The sequence below is a fragment of the Panthera tigris genome, chromosome C2 (assembly GCF_018350195.1).
Source record: "Panthera tigris isolate Pti1 chromosome C2, P.tigris_Pti1_mat1.1, whole genome shotgun sequence".
Taxonomy (NCBI): Eukaryota; Metazoa; Chordata; class Mammalia; order Carnivora; family Felidae; genus Panthera; species Panthera tigris.
The window spans coordinates 95,285,541-95,311,348 of record NC_056668.1 but is presented as its reverse complement, the minus strand read 5'-3'; the positions used below and the strand labels follow the sequence as shown (position 1 = coordinate 95,311,348).

At 38.6% G+C, this 25,808-nt stretch overlaps 2 protein-coding genes, 1 long non-coding RNA gene and 1 other non-coding gene across 7 annotated transcripts; 3 read left to right on the top strand and 1 right to left on the bottom strand.

The window, feature by feature from the left end:
• The first annotated feature begins 611 nt into the window (after positions 1 to 611).
• Positions 612 to 6,480, top strand: LOC107179150. Its single transcript, XR_006207651.1, has 3 exons — positions 612 to 956; positions 1,647 to 1,710; positions 5,847 to 6,480. It is a non-coding gene; the product is annotated as an uncharacterized LOC107179150 (long non-coding RNA).
• Positions 3,974 to 6,077, bottom strand: ACTRT3 (actin related protein T3). The gene is made up of 2 exons (XM_007077064.2): positions 5,875 to 6,077; positions 3,974 to 5,082 (listed from the first exon to the last, which is right to left on the bottom strand). Exons 1-2 carry the CDS (start codon positions 6,075 to 6,077, stop codon positions 4,164 to 4,166), a joined length of 1,122 nt encoding a protein of 373 aa, XP_007077126.1. The 3' UTR covers positions 3,974 to 4,163.
• Positions 6,481 to 7,687: 1,207 nt separating the features above from the next.
• Positions 7,688 to 7,760, top strand: TRNAV-AAC. The gene has a single exon. It is a non-coding gene; the product is annotated as a tRNA-Val (tRNA).
• An 838-nt stretch (positions 7,761 to 8,598) lies between these two features.
• On the top strand, positions 8,599 to 24,955 carry MYNN (myoneurin). Of its 4 annotated transcripts, none has more exons than XR_006222058.1 (9): positions 8,601 to 8,788; positions 10,240 to 10,536; positions 14,704 to 15,497; positions 16,260 to 16,419; positions 18,446 to 18,624; positions 19,496 to 19,579; positions 20,595 to 20,681; positions 22,351 to 22,671; positions 24,297 to 24,954. XR_006222058.1 is itself a non-coding variant. In XM_042998558.1 (8 exons), the coding sequence occupies exons 1-8, from the start codon at positions 8,721 to 8,723 to the stop codon at positions 22,611 to 22,613; spliced, it is 1,932 nt and encodes a 643-aa protein (XP_042854492.1). In that variant the 5' UTR covers positions 8,602 to 8,720; the 3' UTR covers positions 22,614 to 22,766. The 4 variants fall into 4 exon arrangements, 1 of the variants encoding a protein (XP_042854492.1); XR_001509717.2 differs by lacking the exon at positions 8,601 to 8,788 and adding an exon at positions 9,322 to 9,409 and having other exon boundaries at positions 24,297 to 24,953; XR_006222059.1 differs by lacking the exon at positions 19,496 to 19,579 and having other exon boundaries at positions 8,599 to 8,788; positions 24,297 to 24,955.
• Positions 24,956 to 25,808: the final 853 nt, after the last annotated feature.

Sequence of the window (25,808 nt, the reverse complement as noted above, 5' to 3'; positions counted from 1 at the left end):
TCAGGGAAGCGCACCGCGCGCGGGGACCTGCTCCCGTTTCTCTCCCTGCGGTCAGAGCCTCGCCCTTGGCCCCCCAAGGGACCCGCGGCTGACAGAGCCCAACTCTTCGCGACGGCAATGGGTGCCTCCGGAGAAGCCCCGGGCCGACCGCGGCCTCTAGGCGGGACGCGGGGGCTAAGGAGGCGAGCCACCGCAGGGTGCTGGGAGGGGCGAGCAAGTCAGCAGCTGACATTTTTTGTTTGCTCCAAACTGTACGGTGGACGGCGGTAGGCCGAGGCTTTTCCGCCCGCTGAAAGTCAGCGAAAAAAACAGCGTGCGGGAAACAAAAGCGCGGCGCCTACGCCCTTCTGAGTTAGGGTTAGACAAAAACTGACCGCTTCCCCTCCCCGGCCCACCCTCCACAACCCGAGGTGCACAACGCCGCGGCTCCCTATAAAGACAGCGGCCGCCGTACGCGCCGATTGGCTAAAGCCCTCCCATCGCGGTTCTCGCGAGATCCGTCCCCACCCACCCACCCACCCCCCCTTTTTTTTTTTGGAATGCTCTATTTCCGGCCGTGAGGACAGTTGCGCCCCTCCCCCCACATTTCCTGGGAAAAGCGTTAGGTATTTTCCGACGTACTTGGAAAGTAAAAACGATCTTGTCCTACTGCACGGCTCCGTTTTCCATGCCTTAAGGACCGGGTGCACCTGCCTTAAGGACCGGCCTCGGGGCGCTTGACCACCTTAAGAAAATGAAGTTCACAGAAAAATTTTAGGGCCTGGGAAATATGACAGTGATTCTCAACTCTAGTCACATTTGTTAGAGATCTTTAAGAAAATAGATTCCCGGATAGCCTTGGCTAAACCAGAAGGTTGGCTGGACTCGTTGGATTGCCTTGGAGTTCCTGCCCTGCTCCCTTCTCCTTAGAAGGCCTCTTTGCAACGTCTTCTTGAACATAGGATGGGTTTTATTAAGTATAACTACTTCATTCTTAATCTTAACATTCAAGATTTGAATTTACCTTTTATTAGGAAATGAAAGCTTTTCAGTCATTAACTTTGCTTTAATGTTGTGTCATGATTAGGTTAAAAATCCACCGTAAATTGTACCAAGTTTCTGTAATGGTATAATTGAAAGGGCGGGCCTACTCCCTCCGACTCCATCTTGTTCTGTGTCCTTCACCTTGACCACACCTCCTCCCCTTGAGTAACCCCCCCCCCCTCACCTGCCTAACAGGACTCGGACCCTTCCCCAGCCAATCGGCTGAGGCCATAGCCATTACCTCACCAACTGCCCCTAGGCCCCAATAAAACCTTTGTCCTTTTGAAACTCGCTCTCTCTCCCTGGTATCTCACCGCTGCATCGGTGCAGGTAGGGGATTGAGCTCGAGCTAGCTCGAATAAAGGCTCTTTTGCTTTTACATCGGACTCGGCTCCCTGGCGGTATTTGGGGATCACGAATTCTGGGCATAACAATAATATTGTTTTACATATAACTGGCTGATCCTAATTGTAGAATTCATGTTCAGTTGGGTGAATTCTGTGGAGTTGTCGCTATTGACACCTCTGTCTGAAAGAAAGATAAAATATTAGAGGGGTTGGTTTCCAATGATTTTAAGGGCAGGGAAAATATAAACGTGATTCCATTTTATTCCCTATCCCTAGATTACTTGAAAAGGATCATCTATGAGCCCATGTTAGAGGCTGGAGTCAGTACAGAATATTCCAGGTAGGTTGTTGAGTTAACTACCTGAGACCATGGTTCAGAATTGTTTGCCTGACTAATGTAGCAAGCAATTTACTTTGGGATCGCTTTAAACTTAAATCTCTTAACCTGTTTAAATATCAATTTTTTTAATTTGTAAAATGGGAGTAAAGCTTGTCTTGCTCATCTCTCTGGGATGTTGAAGTTTTGCTTTGTGTTTTAAGTTTATTTCTGAGAGAGAGGCAGAGAGAGCAAGAGGAGGAGGGGCAGAGAGGGAGAGACAGAATCCGAAGCAGACTCTACACTGTCAGCATGGAGCCCAATCCTGGGCTTGAACCTATCAACCACGAGCTGATGACCTGAGCTGAAGGCAAGAATCTGATGCTTAACCCACTGAGCCACCCAGGCCCCCCTGAGATGTTGAAGTTTAAATTAGATAAATGTGTAGATAGCCCTATTTTCTTTTAGAAAACCGTTTCAGAATTCTGAAGAATAAGTTCATGCTCTCTACAGTGCTTGTGAATCTGGTGAGTGCAGCATCAACTGTTCACAGTGCTCTCAGATAATCATTTTTTACACGGTATCCAATCTAGTTTTCCTTATAATCACTGACGTGGGAGAGAAGTACCTAGGAATGAAATGCACCTCTTCACAAATGCTTGACTCAGGCCCACTTCTCCTTGTACAATGTGCCCATCATTATTACACCTTGGAATCTTTGCCCTAATGTTACCTCTGGCCAGAATTTTCTTTTGGTCAATTCTCCATATCTACATACCTACTGGGAGTGCACCATAGAGAGCATCAGGGAAGGGGATAGAGATGAAAAGGGAAATCCCACAATCCCTTTCTTCTAAGAATATATCTATTGCGGGAGAAAGACAAGCAAACTAAAAGATAAGGCTGCATAAATTAAGTGGTCAATAGGAGAACAAATAATGCGTTGGAGGACACAATGAATTTTGACTGCATGGAGGAAGTAGCATCTAATTCTACAACAGAAGATAACAGATTTCATTGTATTCTAAAAGTATCTAGGGGCGCCTGGATGGCTCAGTCAGTTGGGTTGGGCGTCTGACTTTGGCTCAGGTCATGATCTCCCAGTTCGTGTGTTCGAGCTGCATCAGTCTCTGTGCTGACAGCTTGGAGCCTGATTCTAATTCTGTGTCTCCCTCTCTCCCTCTGCCCCTCTCCCACTCGCACTCTGTCTCTCTCTCTTTTCTTTATATTTTAGTACATAGTTTTATGTACTAAACAAAAAAGAATAAAATTAAAAGGTACCTTTACAGAGTTTATCCTATTTGAAATTTACAATGACCCTGTGAGACAGACAGGGATTAGCAGCCCCACTTTATGGATAAGAAAAATTTATCTTCAAAATGTTCGTGCAGCTGGTAGGTGGTAGAGCCTAGACCTAAATCCACATGTGCTGCCCCTGAATTCTGAGGAAAGGGCATTACATTAGGTTTAAATTTCAGCTGTCTTTCAAATCTAGCCCCAGAGCCAAATCTACCAGAAAGTCTTCCACGAGACCTCAAGGTATTTTCCTCCTTATGAACCCCCAGACCATTTTATGCTTCTCTTAGGACACCAAATCACTTTCTACCTAGTATTATTATAATTAAGGCATAAATCTCACCTCTTATACTAGACTGCTGGCTTCTTAAGGACAGGATCTCACTCCTGCTTTAGCAGTCATTGTGCTTAACATAGTGCTTTGCACAGAGCAGATATGAAATACTTTGAGTTACATGAATACTGCCATCATTATCAAGAACCCAGGTCATTTCAGACTCTTCCCGCATCATATCTAACTAGATACCAAGACTTGTCAGGTTTTTTTGTAATTACTTCTTCTGAATTCCTATTGTCTATAATCTTGAGTCTTATGACTTGACTACTTTATATCTAGAATAATAACTGGTTAACTGATCACCAACTCTCCAGGGCCTTCCCAGCCCAATTTATTCTCCAAACCACTGCCACATTCATCTTAATTTCCTAGGTTTCCTGCTTTTCATTCTTTAATTGTTCTCCTTTGCCTATAGGACGTGTAACACAAAGCCTCCCTTTCCAGTCCTTGGCCTTCATTTACTTTCCTAGTCATTGCTCTTAGTCTGCTCAATGTGAGCTCTTTATTTCAATAAAACCAGTCTATTAAGCATGCCTTGAATATGCTTTGTTCATTATGTAAACCTCAACAAACTTAAATCTGTATCACCCAGTTGGCACACATGTTGCACTACAAATTTTTCCAAGGGAAAGATGAGAACTTCAAGGTCAAGAATAATGTTTCCTCTAGCATTTAATTTGGTTCTACTCCAGAAACAGGTTGTTTGCTTCACCCATCACAGAAATGGAAGAGACATGGACATTCCAACATCTGAAATACTTTCTGTTCTCTCAGACACATATAATATCCAAAGTTTTCTGTCACATATACTCAAAGCATTTTTTTCTAACCATTTTATCTGTATTCAGAAGCATCTTTGATGTACTATGTTGGGTCCAACTTCTTTAAATTCTGCCTTAGTGATCCACATGTCCTGGAAAGCAGACAGGGATGCAAGAATAGAGCCTCCCATCCACACTGATAGTTTCCTTTCTGGGGGAACTGTAACTTGCACAGGTGTATTGGCAGGTACCATATTTGCTACACCTTTAACTAGCCGCTTGTCTAAACCGGGGAAAGAGGTTGATCCCCCAGCAAGGATAATATTGGAGAAAAACGAATTCCTCAGATCTGTATCACATTTCATTATGCTGTTGAAACACAACTTATCGATGCCAGGGGTCTGAAGGTTCCTAAGACGTGGAGAGAAGAGGGCCTCTGGACAATGAAAGAGTTGGTCATAGAGCTTGATCATCGTCCCATCAGGTAGCTGGTAAACTTTCTCTATAGAATCACGTTTCTTGGCCATTTCCTCTTCGTAGTTCATTACCACATAACAAGAAGTTTCCTTAATGTCTGCGACAATCTTTCTGTCTGCAGCACTAAGCAGCATGATGCCCTGCTCCCTCAACAGTGTCATGAGGTAGTTGGTGAGGTCAAGGCCTCCCAGATTTAGCTGCTGGACACCATGAGGCAGACAGTAACCCTCAAAGATGGGCACACACTGGGTAACCCCAGCACCTGAGTTCAGCACAAAACCAGTTGTGAAGCCAGCAGCAAAGAGAGCCAGCACCCCCTGAATGGACATATAAAAGGCAGGCACCTCCAGATGCTCAAAAAACACTTCAGTGATTTGTTGCCGTTTCGCCAGTGGGTTCAGTGCTGGCTCCGTAATCAAGACTGGGCCATCACAGGCCTTTAGTTTCAGGTTATGATCATAGATATGCTTCCACATGACCTCCATGTCCCCCCAGGAAGTAATGAGACCACGTTCCACTGGGTAGCTGTAGGAAAAGCAGTAAGATAAGTGACAGCTTTTTTTTTTTTTAGTGGCAGCTTTTAATTTTTTCAGCATCTACTCTCTTCAAACCTGGGTTAATCCCTATACTTATTACCAGTACCCTTTGTTGGCAGTGACTGTCACAGCCAGTTAGAGAAGGTAACTGCCAGCAAAAGTCTGCATAGCTGACTTCCTCTGCAATTTTTGTTGCTTTCCATTTGTCCCCGCGTTGGAAGACAAAGAATCTTTAAAAAAAAAAAAAAAAATTGGGAAGCCTTTGGAGCACCTGGCTGGCTTAAGTCAGTTAAGCATCTGACTCTTGATCTTTGCTCAGGTCAGGAATTCCCAGTCGGTGGGATCAAGTCCCAAGCTCTAGGCAGAGCCTGCTTGGGATTCCCTTTCTCCCTCTCTCTTTCTGCCCCTCCCCTGCTCCCTCTCTCTCAAAATAAATAAACTTTAAACGAAGTTTAAAAATTGGGAAATCTTTACATAATAGTACAGTTTTAATATCAATTAATTGAAGAAAATAACCCACAGGGAGAAAGTGACATCCTTAAATAAACTTGTACATTATGAACGGTGACTTCATTTATACATTTGAACAGATCTGTTTACATACAAAGAGCAAGTAATGCTAACCCTTTAGATGTCTGGTACCCTCAGAGATTTGTGGCCTGCACCAGCGGGTTGAAACTTCCTGTTCCTGTCTTCCTTGTCCTCTCACCCTTATGCCCCTCATCTAGACCCTCCCTCTTTCCCCTCCACTAGGGTCCTGCCCGCTGTGAGAAGACGGTACCTGATGGACAACGAGTTTCTCCGCTCCTGCGCTTGGTCACCTACACACGTTTCCAGCGCGCCCTCCGCTACCCAGCCCTGTCCTTTGGCCCGGCCGATAATGTTGGGGTAGACGAACTGGGGCTCCCGCGACCCAGCCAGGCCCGCCTTAATCACTCCTGAGCCGTTGTCGATCACCACTGGTAGCTGGTAGTAGTAGCTCATGCCGCCTCCGCCTCCTAGCCTCCTATCGCCTGGCTGCTCCGGCTGCCCTGACTGCGGGCTGCGCTAGGGAGCGAAAGTGCGTAGCGCGGGCCCTTGGGCAGCACCAGAAGGCCTACGGCCTGGAACCTCGCGTCACAGAAGCGCTGGCCTGACCACGGGGCCTGGGCCTGGCAAGCGTGCCCTGGAGAGCCCAGGCCCATTGACCCTCCAGAGTACTGCCCCCCCCCCCACACACACTGCATCTCACAGGGGCTGGGTCACTTGCCACCCCTTGGAATCCCGGGATACCAATATCAGGAAAACCCAACTTTCTTCCCTAATGATATAAATCTAACCCTTCACAAGGGGCCTTCCCCAATACCTCGATGAGTCATAAAAAGTTTTCTTTTCCAAAGCCTTTGAATTCTGGTTAATAAGTGTCTGTCCATGGGCATGTTGAAAGTTCTAGAATGTGGCCTTGAACCTAGGAAAAGGTGGGGAGATTTGACTAGAGAAAGTTGCCACAGAAGACGCCTGGTTTGTGCTTCTGGAAACCCTTGTCAACTTTTGAAAACACAAAGGAAACAATGCTAGGATTTAAAGTTGGCTTTATATACTTTTATTATTGTTTCTATACACCAGGCAAATACTTTGTTGAGCTTCTTTCCTGCAGTTTCTAAGCAAAATGTAGTCAAAACCAAAATGGTAGAAGCTCACTTTTTTGGATTGATTGATTTTTAGCAATCTCATCTGGTTATCCCCCATGTAATATGAAGGTCATTCCTATTTCCTAAAAAATACAGGTAATGGTCTCACAGTTTCCTGAGTTGGAGCCCCGCATCCGGCTCTGCACTGACTGTGCAGTCTACTTGGGATTCTCTCTCTCTCTCTTTCTCTCTCTGCCTCTTGCCTCTCCGCCACTCTGCTGTCTCTCTCTCAAAATACATAAAAACTTAAAAAAAAAAAAAAGACTTGATTTTTAGGCATAAGGACGTGTCTGCCTCTTTGCAAGAAAAGTGATATTCCTTAGGTCCTATGAAGTTTAGGTTTAGAAAAATTTAAGTACATTGTGTGCCAAAAAGTGCATCTTTGGTGTCTGATTTTTTACCCCCTCAATTTTACACACTATGTAGAGGATTTAAAAACACCTCAGCAAGTTCGAACCTCTGGTCTCTGAAAGCAGGGGAGGAAATTCAAAAGCTATTTACTTGTCTCTCCACCAGAGGTTGAAAGGGTCACCTAAGTAACAGCGGTGGCACTTGGTGCTGCAAGCCTCTGCAAGAGGAGGGAGGCCACTGAAGCCCCGCACTACACCCTGCCTTCTGAGCAACGGCTCTCCAGGAAAGGATACGAAATAAAACATTTCTTTCCCACAGAAGTGTTACCCAAAGGAAGGGCAAGGAGTGAGTGCCTGGTTTCTGCAGCGGTACCTAAGAGTCTGAAAAAAAGTGCATGCAAATTCCAACTTTCAGAATAGTTTCAGCACTATACAATTAAACATTTTGTTATTTTCCTTTTCTGATTGTTTTGTTTTATTTTTCCTGTTAAAAGCTATCTCAATATTACGTGCCTGTGAACGCCAAATTACTACTTCCATATGAAGGACTTTCTGGACCTCAACACCTAGCTGAGTTTCCGTAGTGTAGTGGTTATCACGTTCGCCTAACACGCGAAAGGTCCCCGGTTCGAAACCGGGCGGAAACAGCTTGCTTTTTTTTTTTTTTTTTTTCTTTTTTCTTTCTCTACAGGGTTCCCCCGAAACGGAGCCATGTGGTTCTCACCAATTATTCCAGACTTTTAAAACGCATTCTTAATAGCAACTTACTGAACAGTGAGAATTTAAACTTTCACCCTGGTTATGTTATTCAGCAAATGTTTTTATTGACAGCTTGCCATGTGGAAGTGCTTCAAAAAAAAAAAAAATTCAAATCACAACCTACTACTTAAAAATAATGTAACATACAGCCTAGAGAGGAGCTCAAACACAGCGGTAAAACTGTTAGCCTTGTTGCTTCCTAAGCACCTTTTGTGTTACAAGTCATGTGGTTTTCCATTAGTTTTCCCTTTCAGACTGCAAATTCCTCATTGCCGGGAGACCATGTTTTAGTCTTATTTTATACATACTTAGTGTCGTGCTTAACACCTGGTAGAGACTCATTTCTGAATGAACTACCGAAAAGGGTTTCAACAAAATATAAAAGTGGAATCAGAAAGGTGTAATCTAGAGCCAGCCTCAACTTTTCCCCTTATAAACTTTATGGTAGTGGCTTTATTCACAAATATGTTTCTCACCGCCTAGAGAAAAGAAGTTAAAGAGCAAACAGTGTCCTTGAAAAAAATCTCAGAAGAACTGGGTAAATTCCAGTTGAGACTGTCTTTTAAAATGAAGTCATGAGTAAATAGTCTATGGTCCTGACACATCTTTAACAAGAATAAATGTTCTGGTTTTCTTAGAACTATGATATCCGTAAGTACTAGGGGAAAATTCACCCTAAAATATCAACACGACTTATCCTACTGTTTCTATGCCTCTTGTATGTTACACAGATAACTGGCATCCTTTTCCTTCACTGTACAAAATCTGAATTCGATGTAAATTATTACGTTAAAATATTCCTGGCCCAGACGCAGAACCTTTTGCGGTATAAAGCCCACCTTCCTGCAATGTTGCGTGTGCCCAGGTGCCCTACTGGTTTGCCCCGCTTTCTTGCATCTCAGACTTTTAACACCAGGTAAGGATATCCTGAAGCCTAAGCTACAGTTGGCTGATGCAAACACAATTCAGGGTTCTCAAGAGCTTTCGGGTACATAAACTGAAAAGGAGTGACCAGTCTCAGTTCAAAAATCCTCTATGGCCAGGAGCCTAAGTACACAAAGCAGCTGTTCCCACTCTCGGGGGTCCCGAGGAAGGAGAGGATGATGGGAGAAACCAAGAAACTACAAGCCCCAGCATGCAGTGTGCAATCTGGCTCCCGGAAAGAGGACTTTCGGGCGGTGCTGCCCGACCTCGGCCCTGAACGCGAGATGCTGACTATCGGCAGACCAGAATGTTTAGAATGAGGAAGACAAGCGGGTCGCTGCGAATGAACCCTTAAGTCCCGTATCCATGACGTTCGCAGTCTCGCTGGAGACCCTGGTATGCAGGAGAGCGAAATCTCTGCGGGCTAGCCCGGTCCGTCCTCGCTGGTACCAGACCTCCACGGTCCCAGAGCCTCCAGCGTTTCCTCTGGACGCCCGGGCCGGATATGATGTCTCCGTAGAGGAAGAAGGAAGAGGCGGAGCGGGGAGCGGTGACGTTCTTCCAAGATGGCGGAGAGAGCGTGAAGAAACTGTTGCCCCTTGATTTGCTCTAGGTGAGTCTTTCTTCACGCCCCAGCTTGTCAATCCTGCTTTCTCCGGACGCGGCGTCAGGAGTGAGCAGGCTTCATGGAGTTTGAATTCAGGTCGAGGCGAAGATATTAACATGGAAAGCTTGGGCGAGGCAGCCCCGGTGTTGGCTTTGGCCACAACCTCTGCTGTGGGAACCCGAGGTAGTCGTGGGAGCTGGCCGAAGGGCAGTGCGGCAGAAGCCGGGAGAGACTGGCTTTGGTTGTCACTCTCCGTTGCCGTCGGGAGGGGGATGAGAGGGGGTGTGGCCTCCTCCGGGCGAGTGACGGAACCTTGACAACTCTGGCTCTCTGCTCCTTCTCCGCCTCCTGGGCACCCGCCCCGCGTTTTGAAGCAACTGTGTGCACCACGGAAAACTAACAGGTTGTGGGGATTTGAGAGCGGTTTTAAAGAACTCATACTGTGTTTTTTCCCTCATCTGTCCAAAGGAGTCATTTCTTAGTGGTTTGTTAATTTTTTCCCCAACACATGCATGCGTACTGAGCTTGGAAGTCTGGAGGTTCAACTGCTGCAAAGCGTGAAATCTTGCGGTGCTTTTTTTTCAGCTCGTGGAAGTGTTTTCACGCATCGCCGTATATTGATGTGTCCAAACGATTGTGTTAGTTGGCCAAAGATAGGCACTTAACCTTCAGCATTTTTAACTAATCTGTTTGATAAGAATTTTCTGTGGGGGCAAATGAGGACTGACTTTATTCTTGTTCATGTTCTATGTCCCTTCTCCCCTTACCAGTTGCTTGGGTGAAACGTTTGATGAAAACTTAGGGTTACTGACTTACTGTCTCTTTTTGTCTTTTAGAACAAGGGTAAAATTCCATTCTGATCTCAAAATGCAGTATTCGCACCACTGTGAGCACCTTTTAGAGAGACTGAACAAACAGCGGGAAGCAGGTTTTCTTTGTGACTGCACCGTAGTGATTGGGGAATTCCAGTTTAAAGCTCATAGAAATGTCCTTGCCTCATTTAGTGAGTATTTTGGTGCGATCTACAGAAGCACTTCTGAGAACAATGTCTTCCTTGATCAGAGTCAAGTGAAGGCTGATGGATTTCAGAAACTGTTGGAGTTTATATACACAGGAACTTTAAATCTTGACAGGTAAAGTACACATTTCGTTTTCATTTTTAAAAGCTAGTCAACGGTCTTTAGAGCTAAAGTATATTTGTAGCTTTTCCATTCAGTCCCTTAACTTCATATATTGCTGTGCACAATGCTATTGTTGTTTTTAATAAAGATGTCAGTATTACTGATTTGGGATGAACAGACTACATTTCTTAAGCGCAAAAAGCACAGATGCTAATTAGATTAAAGCCTTTTTTTCTGACACATTTGATTTACATGCTGAAGCAAAACCTGCAATTTCAGTTATGGAAACTTGAAGATCATACATAATGAATTCTAAGTGAATTCCAGTTTCCTTGGTCTTTATATTCCTCTGATCTTCTCTCTTCCTCACTCTGTCCCCTACCTCTTAACGTGCTTGAGGTAGTAGGGGGGTGTGGATGAAGAAGGATGATCCTCTGTGTTCATTTCATGTATTCCCATTTCTAACCATAGATAGCAATGTGCAGGACCTCTTCCTGATCTTGATTCAAGAAAATAATTTCCTTGGAGTGTAAATGGCAGTGACTCCTGTTACCTCTGTAAAGCTATTAGTACTAATGCTTACACCAGATCCAAGGTGCTAGAATGCTTCTCTGAAATGCTTAATGCTGTCACTCCACTAACGGGAAGTAGGTTCTGAGGAATTTAATAATGCAGTCACTTGTGTCTCCCATGCATAGTGGACTGTATAATTAATTTAATCCTGATGAATTTACTAGTTGTGGAGGGAAACGTAGAGAGGAAAAAAGGAAAGAGAAACCAATCAAATTACTCTTGTCTTCTTTCCTCCATCTCTTATGGAAGTCATAATCTGACATAAACAGGTATGCTCTTTAGAATTAGATCTAGCCGGTCAGTCACTGTATGTCTTTGAGCAACATGCAACCTCTGAGGGCCTCAGTTTCCCCATCTGTAAAAATGAGATTGTAGTAACTCCCTTGGTATTAGTGTGAAGATCAAGGATTTACTTGAAGGCCCGCTTCCCATTGAACATTAGTTTCATTTATTTTCTCTCTTCTACTCTCCTCTCTCCCTTTAACTCCACAATTTTTGGAGAAAAATAGGAAAGAAACAAAAAGGAAACACCTGAAATTTTGCCGTCCACTGATAATCACTATTAACACTTTGATAAAAATCTTTGATTTTCCAGATGATCTCTATATATACACATAGATATTAAGCAGAATCCTTCTCTCTGTTTTACATTGCAACTTATTGTGGAAATATACTTCTTTAAAAAGCTAGAATCAAAATGTTCCTTAATTCTTTTGAAAAGGAGACACACTATTTTTGAATTATTTTTAAATTTTAACCTAATGAGATCTTCAAGTCAGTTCTCTGTGGGTTGATTAAAGGAACACACGAGTGTCAGATTAATCTACATGACAAATTATTTAAATTTACTGAATAGTTGACTCTACAGGTGCCTCATCTAAATATTTAGAGCACATTATGTAAAATAACCACAAAACCAGTGAATTTTGCTTGATCTTCAATTTAATAGTTTCCCTTTCTCAATTAACTTTTCCAAATAATCTTGAATTGATTCGAACACACTGAAGAGCAGCTTACTTTGAGCCTTCCTGCAAAGCACCAGTGTGAAAAAGAGCCAGATTTTTGTTCAGTCTTTTTTGATACATACCTTTCCTGGGAACTAGTTGTTTGAGCCCCACCACAAATGTGAGAAGACTTACATCAAAAGTAGAAAGTGTATAATTTACTGATTACACTTAGTGAAGAAAGCAAAATAATAGAGAATTAAGTGGACTCAGGAGCCAGATTACCTTGGTCAAATCTTATTCTAACCTCTGTGATCTTGGATGAATTACTTAATGTCTTTGTACATCTGAGCATTTGTACGTAAAATGGGATTATTACAGATTGCAGAGACCTGTCTTGAGGATTAAATAAACCATTCATGTAAAGCATTTAGCCACATACCTTGTAGTGTGTAATTAAATGACTTTCAGTGACTGTTCAAAAGATGAAAGCAGGTTTGCAAGCACTGTAACTTCATGCTTGTAAACAAAAGCAGATTAGTCATTGGTGTAAGCAACTGCTGATTGGTTCTCTTAACTGTAACTGAGATTATAGTTTGTTTATGAAATAGATGGATAATTGGTATGAAATACTGTGTCAGTACCGAACAATTAGTGTGCATCTCAGTGCTAGTTTATATTGGTCTTAAAGGCTACCAGACCTTGTTATATGTTTGGTAGTTCACTGTATGGATCACTAAGCACAATTATAATTTGAGACCTAAGTATAATGAGTGATAAATTTGGTTTCATTCTAGTGCTGTCTCTCATTTATTGTAATAATAATAGACTATGTAACAAAATTAATAAAAATGCTTAAGGACAAAGGTAACGTTTTTAGAAAGTGACAGTGTTACCGTATGCATGCTAAAAATATTTTGTATAAAAGATGAACAAGATTGTGTTTATATTTGGGCTATTTGTGTTATATCTTTGCAAATATAGAATTAACTTCATTACAAAGATCATCCGTTATGTATTCCAAAATTATAGCTAAGGGACATAAGAAATCTTTAATATTTTCTTATTTAGGTGAAAGACTCCATTTGCAAATAGATTATATTCTTAGAGTTTATTTATACTATATTTAGGAACTTTAGGTATATTTTCCTAGAGAATAAAATGTTCCCTAAACTTGTGATTAGGTTTCCAAACGGGCCTATAAGTCTGTTTATAATGAGCTGAGAAAATAACTCTGTGTATAATAAAAGGCAATTTTTTAAAAGCCAGTGGAAAACTAAATTTAAAAAGAGGAAACATTCAGGTGCCACTTGAGGTAAAGAAGTTTTCATCAGTTGATGAGAAAATGGATAGAGATCTGTAAATACTGTAGTATACCTTCAAAGACCTGAGTGGTTCATGAGCTAGTTAATGTTTAATTTCATTTCAAATTTTACTCTTCTTAAAAAAAATAAAGATATATTAATAGCACTATAATTGTATTATCAGCTATGACTAAAACTTTTTTCTGGCTCATATAATCATGTGGGAAAAAGGAAAAGATTTTTTAAAATTTTTTCTGAAGAGTTAAATAATATTTGGGGAAAAGAGCAGGAAGATTACTTGAAGGGTGTGTGTGTGTGTGTGTGTGTGTATGTATGTATGTATGTATGTATCCATCCATCCATCCATCCATCCATCCTCAGATAATTATAAAAGGGTCCTATTTTCATGTTAATACCAACTCAACTCTCAGATTTTATAGCTAAGAAAAGCAGAGTGCCAACAGGTGCTGACTTACCCTAATTAGCTCACCTAGTAATGCCAGAGCCAGTGCTAGAGTAATCAAACAATTTTTCACCACATTGTAAACTTTTGGAGTGCAGGGACTATTTCTTATTTCTTAATACCCCTCTTAGTGTACCACACATGGTATATGCTCAGTAAATACTGACTAGAATGTTGAACAGGGTGAACTTAAGTCTTTCTATATAGTTCTAATAATGACAGACTCTCCAACTAACATGGGTTGAGTATCACACACAGGTGGGAGGGTTGTTAGAGCTTTCTGAAACCTTGTTCCATTGAAGTGTAATCAGTAAACCAGCAGCACTGGCATCACCAGCAACTGTGTTAGAAATGCAGACACTTGGGTCCCGTCACAGATCTACTGAACCTGAATCCTCATTTAACAAGATACCTGGGTGACTCACATGCACGGGAAAGTTTGAGAAGCACCGTTAAAGTCCCTCACAGGGGAGCAGAGGAAGGTAGGAAACAATTTTTTAGACTCTTGCTGTTGCCAATCCCAGAAAAGGTAGTTGCTATCTGAATAGGCCTCAGAATGAATGGGAGGAGGCAATAAGTTGCCAACAGCTACTTTTGTGTTCCAAGTGTTTCTTAAAACACACAGAAATTTTAACATTTTCTTATAGTGGTACATTTGTAGTTATGAGTAACCATTATTTTTCATCTTTTGAAGTTCTGTAAAACTGGAGATTTTTGCCTAAAGATTATTCTGAATGAGTGAATGAATTTTTGTAAATTTACTCTTTTAGTTATGCCTTTTTCATCATTCTGCTTCGTTAGGTCTTTAAAAGACATTGAAATATATGTGCAGCTCTGTTTCACAAATAGTTTTTATTTGTTCAGAATATTGTCATTTAGCCTTGTTTCCTTACAGTTGGAATGTTAAAGAAATTCATCAGGCTGCTGACTATCTCAAAGTGGAAGAGGTGGTCACTAAATGTAAAATAAAGATGGAAGATTTTGCTTTTATTGCTAATCCCTCTTCTACAGAGATATCTAGTATTACTGGAAACATTGAATTGAATCAACAGACTTGTCTCCTTACTCTACGGGATTATAACAGTCGGGAAAAATCAGAAGTGTCTACAGATTTAGTTCAGGCAAATCCTAAACAAGGGGCTTTAGCAAAGAAGTCATCTCAAACGAAAAAGAAGAAGAAGGCCTTCAACTCCCAGAAAACAGGACAGAATAAAACAGTGCAATATCCCAGTGACATTTTAGAGAATGCATCTGTTGAATTATTCTTAGATGCAAATAAATTGTCCAGTCCTGTAATTGAACAAGTTGCACAAAGAAATGATAATTCAGAACTCGAGTTGACATCAGTTGTGGAAAATACTTTTCCAGCACAAGATATTGTGCAAACTGTTACAGTGAAACGGAAACGTGGAAAATCACAGCCAAACTGTGCTCTGAAAGAACATTCTATGTCTAATATAGCCAGTGTCAAGAATTCTTATGAGCTGGAGAGCTCTGGGGAAGAGCTGGATCAGAGGTATTCCAAGGCCAAGCCAATGTGTAACACATGTGGGAAAGTGTTTTCAGAAGCCAGCAGCTTGAGAAGGCACATGAGAATACATAAAGGAGTTAAACCTTATGTCTGCCACTTGTGTGGAAAGGCATTTACGCAATGTAACCAGCTGAAAACGCATGTAAGAACTCATACAGGTAAGACTGGTTTGTGGGAGATATAATTGCTTTTATACTGTGACTGAAATAATATTTTTGTACAGTACATATTAATATACAGTGTTGACTGTGACCAACATTTGGTATATACTTGTATTCACAAAAATATTTGTTTAGCATGTTAAGACTGTTGAAAATTTCTTTGTAATTGTGACCAAGTATTTAATGGCTATTTTGTTTTATTGCAGCTGATACTCTGAAGTCCTAATGTATGACCTGTGTATACCATTTTCCGTCATAGTTAAAATGAACATATACTTGATTCTAGCTTGCTAAGTATTTAACAGAGACAGAGATTAAGAGAACTGATAAAGGGGAAAAGTAATTACAACTCAGTACAGTTCTCAGATTTTGCCAATACATCTCACCTCCTGCTTCCTAATCTTTGTCAACTTCTGAACACATTTCTTAGCATTACATACACATTTCATTCTTCAGCCTCTGCATTTACTTTCGTTTGGTACACTTAGATATGTACCTTTTAAGATGCAGTATGTATTTCTTTCATTGACCACCTTTTCACTATTATGAATTGAGAAACATTGATTTCTTTTAATTCTATCAAGGTTTTGATAGTTGATCTGGAAGAAAGGTTCTGTTTGCTTTATTACTTCTAGCAGTTAACAATTTCCGAATACTGAAAATAGTACTGTTGATGAACTCTTTTGAAAGCCTATGTGGCTTAAGCAACTAAAACAATATCTCCTTTTAAATATAAATTTTATTTGCTTGTTCTTTTAGGTGAGAAGCCATACAAATGTGAATTGTGTGATAAAGGATTTGCTCAGAAATGCCAGCTAGTCTTCCATAGTCGTATGCATCATGGTGAGGAAAAACCCTATAAATGTGATGTATGCAATTTACAATTTGCAACTTCTAGCAATCTCAAGATTCATGCAAGGTAAAAAAAAAAAAAAAAAAAAGTTGTTTGATCTTTGAGTCTGGCATTCACCTTAGTCTTATGAATAGACTACTGTGTTAGTATTCAAGACAGTAGAGTTCTAATTGTGGTTCTACCATTAAATTTTCTTAGCATAGTGAAGGAACTAGAGGAAGCCATGGTGGCTGGAGGGGAGTAAGTGAAGGAGAGAAGTAAGATCAGAATGAGAAATAGGTGATATGATCTTGCTTGCATTTTTTTTTTTTTATCTTGCTTACATTTTAAGGGGTGGCTCTGGCTGCTATATTGGAAAACAATTGTAACATTGCAAGAATGGAAGCAGAATTAACAGGAAGCTATAGATAAAATCCAAGTGAGAGTGGTGATGATTTAGGCCACAGTGATGGCAATGGAAGAGATAAGTAGTGGTCAGATTCTGGACATATTTTTAAAGAATTTGCCGCAGATTGGATGTGGGGTATGATAGAAAAGAGGGTAGAATCAAAGATTCTGAGATTTATAGCCTGAGCACATGAAAAGATGGAATTACCATGAACTGAAATGGAAGAGAGTTGTGGATAGAGCAGTTTAAGAGGGCGTGTAGACATTTTGAGCAGAGATCTGAATATGTTAAATTTGACCTATTAGTCATCTGAATGGAGATGTACCAATAGACAGTTGGTTATGTAAGTCTGTAATTCAGGGGGCTGGTTTGAGCTGAAGATACAAATTTGGGAGTCTTCAGCATATAGATAATATTTAAAGCTATAATACTGAATGAGGTCACCAAGAAAATGAATGTGGATAGAGAAGCAATCAAAAGGACTGAATCATGAGGCACTCTAATCTTAAAAAATTCTGGGAGATAGTCAAGAACCAGCAGAGGTGACTAGCCAATATATAGGAGGAAAACCAACAGTAGACTGCCCTGGAATCCAAGTGAAGGAAATTATTCCAGAAGAGAACAATCAGTTTTGTCAAATTTGGTGATAGAGAGGTGAAGATTGAGACTTAACTGTTGGATTTACCAAAGTGAGAGGTCAGCAGTGCTCTCAACAAAAGCAATCTTAGTTGTGACTAGTAGAGAAAAATTAAAGTAGAACAATTGGAGACTCAAATTTTTGATAAAGAGGAGCCAAGAAATGGAGGAGCAAGATAGGTCAAGGTTTTTTTGTTTTGTTTTGTTTTTATGTTTATTTTTGAGAAAGAGAGAGAGAGAGCGCCAGAGAGAGAGCCAGAGTGTGAGCAGGGGACGGGCAGGGAGAGAGGGAGACACAGAATCGAAAGCTGGCTCCAGGCTCTGAGCTGTCAGCACAGAGCCCGACGCAGGGCTTGAACCCGCTAACCACTAGATCATGACCTGAGCCAAAGTCCGATGCTTGACTGACTGAGCCACTTAGGTGCCCCAAAGGGTCTTTTTTTAAAGATCAGAGACAGCAGTATATTTGTATGGGAAAAAGGAACTGTGGAGGAAATTATAGGAGTGTTACCAATGAGTAGGAAAGAGATAATATCTTAAGTATGCAAATGGGAGTGTTTGGATTCAGATGAATTGTCACCCTCATGTTAGAGTTAATGAGAAGAATAACAGATACATAGGTACAGATGCCTATAGGTGGAAGGTTGGGATGGTAGAAATTTTCTTCTGATTGCTTAAATTTTCCTCAGTAAAACAGGAAGCAAGGACATCAGCTAAAGATAAGGATGGATGAGGAGTTGCTGGAGGTTTAAGGAAAGAGTTTTAAAGAGTGAGTGAATGGACAAGTGAAAATAATTGCCTGCGGTATTAGGGACACACTTGACAACCATATAAAGATGACGGCAAAATTTTTTTAACTTACCTTAGAACTAATGTTTTGGTAACATTATGCCAAAACATTTATTTTTGATTTGTATACATTGAAACTGTTGATTTTAAATATATATTCTTGGTCTGTTAATATGAAATAAAATACTACATGAAAAATTGTATAAAAAATGCTTATTATATAGATTGGATCCAAATTGTTTTACTTACCACTATATAACTTTATTTATTTACTAATAGGAAGCATAGTGGAGAGAAGCCATATGTCTGTGATAGGTGTGGACAGAGATTTGCTCAAGCCAGCACATTGACCTATCATGTCCGTAGGCATACTGGAGAAAAGCCGTATGTGTGTGATACTTGTGGGAAGGCATTTGCTGTCTCTAGTTCTCTTATCACTCATTCTCGAAAACATACAGGTAAGAATTTGACAGAGATGTTTAAAATAAGGAAAGTTGTAAAAAGAAAGGGAAATTGAGTCCTTACAGAAAGTAGATTATAGATTTTGTTGTATATCTGTTGTGTGTGTGCTTCTTGAAGCCTTTTGTGTTTGTGGTTTTCACATAAATATTAGCTATAAAAGCAGACTTATTTTCTAAGATAGTACACAGTGGATGGAATTTTTTAATTATGTAACTATATACATTAAAAATCAGGTAATTTTGATGGTATATAAACTTGAGTTGAAATGTATTTTATGACCTTAGAGAAACCCCCTTAGCCTCTTGTTTCACTTCCCTTGGATAAAACAGTAGAGTGAAATTAAGGGGTGAAGGTGGGTTTAGGTAGAACATTGATTTTTATGACTTTTTAGGACTTTTCCTATGCAGACATTCTGAGATTCACAAATTAAACAGCTACTTCAAGTGCAAAATACCAGTTTTGAAGCACGTTGTACTCAAAGATTTTCAGTTTTGATAGAGTACCTCTTAAAAAAGATCTTTCCTAAATAATTTCATTCCTCTTAATAATATAGTAGATAGCAAGAACTAAAGTCCTGGATTGATGAATTTTTAATCACGTTTGTAATCATAAAAATTGAACTTCTTGCCCAACTCTAGTCTACTAGAAGGATGTTTGCAGAAAGTTTTATTATATGAAAAGCATCAGGTTACATGAACAGTGTAATTACTAATCTTCTAAGTTGGATCACACTGAAGATACCTCTAAAATACAATATAAAGAGGTTTTAATTCAGTATTTTAGAACAGGTTACTTTAGATTATTGTAATTGATAAAATATTATATTGGTATAGTACACCACTTCGCTATCTTTTATTTTCCATCTAGGTGAAAAACCATACATATGTGGTATTTGTGGGAAAAGTTTTATTTCCTCAGGAGAGCTCAACAAACACTTTCGATCCCATACAGGTCTGTGTTTAGGGAGAACGTATTATTTTTTGTTCTCTCTAATTTCTTTTTATGTAAACCTTGACTTTTAAACCATTATGGACTATATGGTTTCTAGTCGTACTCTACCTATAGCAATATTTTAATGTATAACTATCAACTTTCTATTTGCTTTGTTTCTTTAGTTATTTGGAGTAGTGTTAATTAAGTTGGGTCTAGAATTGTATAGATTTTCTAAAAAATATGCCAGATAATAATAGTTTTTAGATGACTTAGATTAAATTGCAAAGATGTACCAAGAAATGAAAAGGAATATATAATACCAAGATAATACTAGATTTTCTTATCAAGTAGTGTTCAGTAAGCAAGTTTTTAGAATGAATGTTAGAATTGACATGTTTCTTGTAAGAGTATTGTATAATATGAAGAAAATATGGAACAAAAAAAAATTAAAACAAGGGAAAATGCCACTTTGAAGATGGACTCTTTTCATTTTCTTTGTCATTTTAAAAATTATTTCTCGCTATTCCTATCTAGAATACTATGAGCCCCTAGTAGACATTTAATGAATTTATTGGCGGCTTCTCTACTCTTAGGCTTCATAGTTTGTAAAGCATTGAACACTTCTTATTCAAAGGAATTATAATTTTGTAGCATTTTATTCTGTCACTGTTTGTACAGGATTTTCTAATTTGTAGGCTGCCAGAAAGCAGAAATACTTAACATTTTCCCCCAGCTGTTCCTCTTAGTATCTGGCATATAACTGGCACTCACTAAATGTCTAATAGTAATAAGAGTAAGTTAAATTTCTCTTAACAAAAGGGCTCAATTTTTCCTGAAATGAGGATGCTTAGTATAACAGAACGCCTAATGTGTATGGAAGTTTTTGTTTGACTATATTATAACCACGTGACTAAATGGTAATTTGAAACTAAACTTAAACAGTACAGTAATGTTTACACTGCATTCGAAAACATTGATATTTTTGTCTTAGCTTCAAAAATACTAAGTTTAAACTTTTTAACTTGCTTTTCAGGAGAAAGGCCATTTATCTGCGAATTATGTGGAAATTCTTACACAGATATTAAAAATTTAAAGAAGCACAAAACAAAAGTCCATTCCGGTAAATGTTTGTGTTTTTTTAAAAATTTAGGGCTCTCATAATGGTGCTACTCCTAAAATGTTGAGATGCACATTATAACAGTTTAAATTAGATACATATTTTTAAAAACTAGATAAATACGTATTAGGAAGGTAGCTTTATAATTTGTAGATAAGTTCACTAGAAATTTCTTTCCATATTGACCGTCTAATAAACAGTACTTGAAATATTTCCTCTTTTAAAAACCTGATTTATGAAGTTACAAGAAAGAAAGAATATATAAACAAAACGTGTATCACTATTCTCCAGACTAGAGTCTGGGTTACCTGGGGACTAGTTCTGCGACAAAAAGGGCATCATGAACACATGAATCCAGAAACATGTAAGAGGAAGTAGGGAAATGGGTAGCTCCAAACTGTTACATAAAAATGAAAAGCCAGACTATAAAATTTAAGTCTGTTGCTTAAAATGAATCCTTGAAAACGTTTCACTATGTTTGTCATAATTAAAAACAAAATACTAGGCTTCTTCAGTGTATAGAGATGTTAACAAGTCTTTGATAGTAAACAGCGACATCATAAGGATTAAGAAGTAACATATGAAAACTGCAATGTGAGTAATTCAACAAATGTTAAATGCCTCTGCCTCCAAAGTACACATAACTGCAGAATAATACGAAGTTGAAAAACGCACAGTCTTAGTCCTCAAAGAGTTTACAATCTGGTGTAGGAGACCAGAAATCTAAATATATAACTGTGATTACAAGACAAAATGTAGGGTATAGTAGAGACAGAAGTGCTAAAGAAGAGATTAAGTCCTTCTGAGGTGAGTATTGGAAAAACTTAATTCTAGGGAACTTGAAGGAGAGAGAGGGGTTCAGAGAATGGAGATGGGAAAAGGAGGGTTCCTCCCAGGCAGAGAGAATATTGTAAAGGGAGTCACCGGGATAAGGAAGTTCAGGTTGTATTGGCTGGTTGAACTGAAGAGTAGTTAGGCAAGAACAGAATTCTAGTTTTATGAAAGCAAATATGCAGTTTTATCTAATGAAACAGATTGAAATCATGTAAAAACTTTGGGGTGGCAGAAGCATGGTAAAGCTCATGGAAAATTTGAAGGCAAAAGTGTATCATAATCAGTGTGATAATTTATGCCCTTGAGCAGAATTTCTCACTTCTGAAAAATACACAAAAGTGCTGTATCTCTGAACTTGAACTCAGAGAATAGTATGAACTACTCATTAATACGTTCAGGAAACAAATCTGTTATGTGTATAGCACTATTATTAAGTACTTTAAAGGAATCAGAGAAGTATAATTTGACATTTACCCTTGAGGAGTTTACAGTCTGAGAGGCCATACCAGTATGAAGCAGAATGTTCAGTAGCAATAAGAGACAGATGGCACAAGGTAGTATACAAAAAATTGACAAGTGAGTGATAAAATAGGTAACAGCTCACCCTTGTCTAGAACAGTTAAATCCCTTTTAAGTTCAACTTGGTGCTTAAACCTAAGCTTGAGGCCCATATTGGACTTGTGTAAATAATGAGGGTAAGTCAGTATAAGAGAAACAGCATGAGTAAAGCTGTGGAGGTTGGAATGTAAGTTCTGGGAATGGTAAGCAGATTTAGTCTATCTAAGAGTTTTTGTTTTGTTTCCAAAGATAGCATAAATTTCTTTCTCTTCTATTTCAGGTGCAGATAAACTTCTAGATTCTAGTATAGAGGATCATCCGTTGAATGAACAAGATTCTATACAAAAAAGTCCTTTATCAGAAACACTGGATGTGAAGCCTTCTGATATGACTTTACCACTATCTCTTCCGCTTGGAACTGAGGACCACCACATCCTTCTGCCTGTCACAGATAACCAGTCTCCTACATCAGATACGTTGTTGAGATCAACTGTGAATGGGTATTCAGAACCACAGTTGATTTTTTTACAGCAATTATACTGACTTTGTGAGGAATATGGAATTGCTAAGACGTCTTTGGTAGTAAACATAAACATCTCTGGTAAGGTGCATATATTCATATTAAATTAGCATTCATTTGAGTTGTGACCATTATTTTCCATTCAGCTGAAGTAAACACCTGATGCTGCATCATAACTGCAATGCTTGTTTTGATTTTTGGCTTCTATGCCTAGATTATAAACATGACATGTTAAGGAGTGAATTATACTGTAGTAGCACTATTTTGAATGGATGAGTTTTTTTTTTCTTAGAGCTGCCTTAATTCATTTTTATTTTGCATTTTAAATTGCTTTTCATTTATTTAAGTGGAATCTTTCCATTTATATGAGTCAGTTTTGACCTGCGGGATTTTTTAGTTTTTTCCCCTCAAAATTTAAGCAAAATCTATGGTAGTATCAGGCCAATAGTGTTGCTGTTACCAAGCCCCATAGACCAGTACATAAACTATGGGGGGAAAGTGAATTTTCATTCTTCTACTTAAGAGAATTTAGGTACTGAATAAGAATTGTGCTGTTTCTCTATTAATATATTCCCTTGGAGGTAACTTTTCTAATGACACAAAAAGAAGTGTTTTTCTTAAAAGCTAGAAAACTGTATATACATTTTTGTTCATTTAGGCCTCAGAATTCTGGAGAAAAGCAGTGATCAGTACTTTTGAGTTATCCAAGACTACATTTATTTGCAAAATGAGTTTTAAATAGATCATTTGGTATCTTTATCGTAATAAAGACAGCTTCAAAATTTGATTCAGGTTATGTTTTAATAGGTTTCTAGATTACTGGAGATGAGGAAAATATGAATTTTGAAGATTTTTGATAAGCCTTGCTACACCTGTTACGCACTTTTTAAAATACTAAGTTCCAAAAAGAATTTTTTAAATGTAAACCTAATGCGTACGCTAAATCACTTGGCTTCTCAGTTGACACATTGTAATTACATAAAGAACTAAGAAATTAGCTTCATTTATCAGTGAACATTTGACTTACCAGAAAGCCAGTTTGCTAAATATTTTACATTTTTCTGTAAGTTTTGAGTTTAAAATTTTATGAATCAAACCACAACATTTGGTTGTTGTCAGACTGCCTATAGTAGTCTGTCTTCTTCTTACTGAATGTAAAAAATTCAGTATCATTCTGATATTTACTTCCCCATCCCACTTTTCCCACATAATTCATTTATATTACTGCCTGATCTTTGGACATTAGATTACCCGTTCCACAGAGTCAGTTCCTATGCTGCTGATCAAACACCATGGTGACATTATTTCTTATTTCTGCCATGCATTAGTTGTGGCTTATTTGTTTTCTGTAATAAAGTTAACGTGGGGTTTGGGGGTTTTTTGATACTGATTTCCTTAATTGAATTTTCTCTGGCATCCTAGTCAGAAGAACCAACTAGAAGAGGATGTAATGAGACTACTTAATTCTTGTACACTGTAGAGAGGCCACCGTTTCGCAGCACACTCACCATTTTCGCAGTAGCTTGCCACCAGTGGGACTGACTTCACAGTTTGAAATATTCCCTTTGTGTAATATACATCAAACTTAGGATTTAATTATTTATCTAAGAAATCTAATTATGCTTGTGTATTAATATGCTGGGTTTAAATACAATTTATAAAGTTATAAAATGTTCAACTAATCTATTCTGGCTTAAATTCAATAGGAATTTATTGGAATGTGAAGAAATTAAAGAAAATTAAAAGACAGCCTCTTTAAGAAGTCTGCTGAAATGGAGAGGTTATATTTAATTCACATCTTCATTAATCCAAGCATCTAAAGAATAAAATTTCAAAATGGCTACAGTGATGTCAAAATTTTATGAGAGCTGTAGTTACCAAATTTCTTCTAATAATGGTAATTAGCATTTTTTATAGATTAGTCCTCAGATTTATTATTTTTAATATTATTGGATTAGAATGGGTAAGGTTGATTTACTGTGTTTTTTCTCCATCACATTATCTGCTTCATAACTAAAATACTTTCTTTTAAAATTGACATGTCTCGATGCTCTTCCAGAGTGACATGTGAGAAATCTTGAAGGCTGAGGTCCCTGTCTTGTCATTCTTCTCATAATGCTATACAATTTTTTATGATAATATGCTTATATTTTAGTTGTATCTGGTGTCATTTTAACACTCAATTACCGTTTAAATAAGTCTGGTTTTAAATATATTTGTTACAATGCAGTTTTGGGAAAGGTCTATTCTTAATATTATTACGTTTTTGAAAGTGTTTAGGATGTTGAAGCTCTCACTGAGAAATTATTTTCTAAAATAATTTTGTATGTATTAGATTATTCCTACTGTATTGTTAGATTTTAGACTTTTTAAAAAGAAACCATAGATTATATATAAATGATTTTTTGCTGTTTTTAAATGGTACTTGTTTTATGTTTAATTTCATAGGATAATTTTGATAGACAAATTTTAGAAAAAAAATTTTTTTAATGGTTCTGATGTTCTGTTGCAAAAGTAGTTTAGCACTTCTGTATGTTTCAGTTCTACAGAAATTGTACGAGTGAGAGTAGTTGAAATGTACATGTATAAAAACAATGTACATATACTTGTTTTTAAAAATATCCTAGAATAATAGTTCTAACATTTAATGCACATCAGAAACATTTTAAAATAACACTATCCCAGTCCCACCCCACCTTAGTCTTACTAAATCATACAATCTGTGGGATATATATGATGGAAAAGCCCCATAGCAGATTTTAATGTAACCAGACATTGAGAACCAATATCCTAAATGTTTCTTGGTGTTCTTTTGGAAAGCATTTAAAAATGAAGCTCTTGATATAATTTTCCATCTTGTACTTAGATTTTGAGTCTTTAGAACTTTACTAGAAATACCACCAAGTAAAAAGAAATAGTATTTTAATGCAATTTCTGTATATTCTACATTTTTACTCTTTATTTATAAACAACTTGGAGATTTAGTTATTGGAGCATTAATTTTTTTTTTTTTTTTTGGTGGAACATTAATTTCTTGACAATGATATGGTTACTCTTTTGTCCTCTGCAACCCCTGCCCCCCATTCATTCAAGAGAAATTTGGGGGGCATATGGGTGGCTCAGGCGGTTAGGTGTCTGGACTCTTGATTTTGGCTCAAATCATGAACTCATGGTGATGAGATTGAGCACTGTGTAGGGCTCCGCGCTGGGCATGGAGC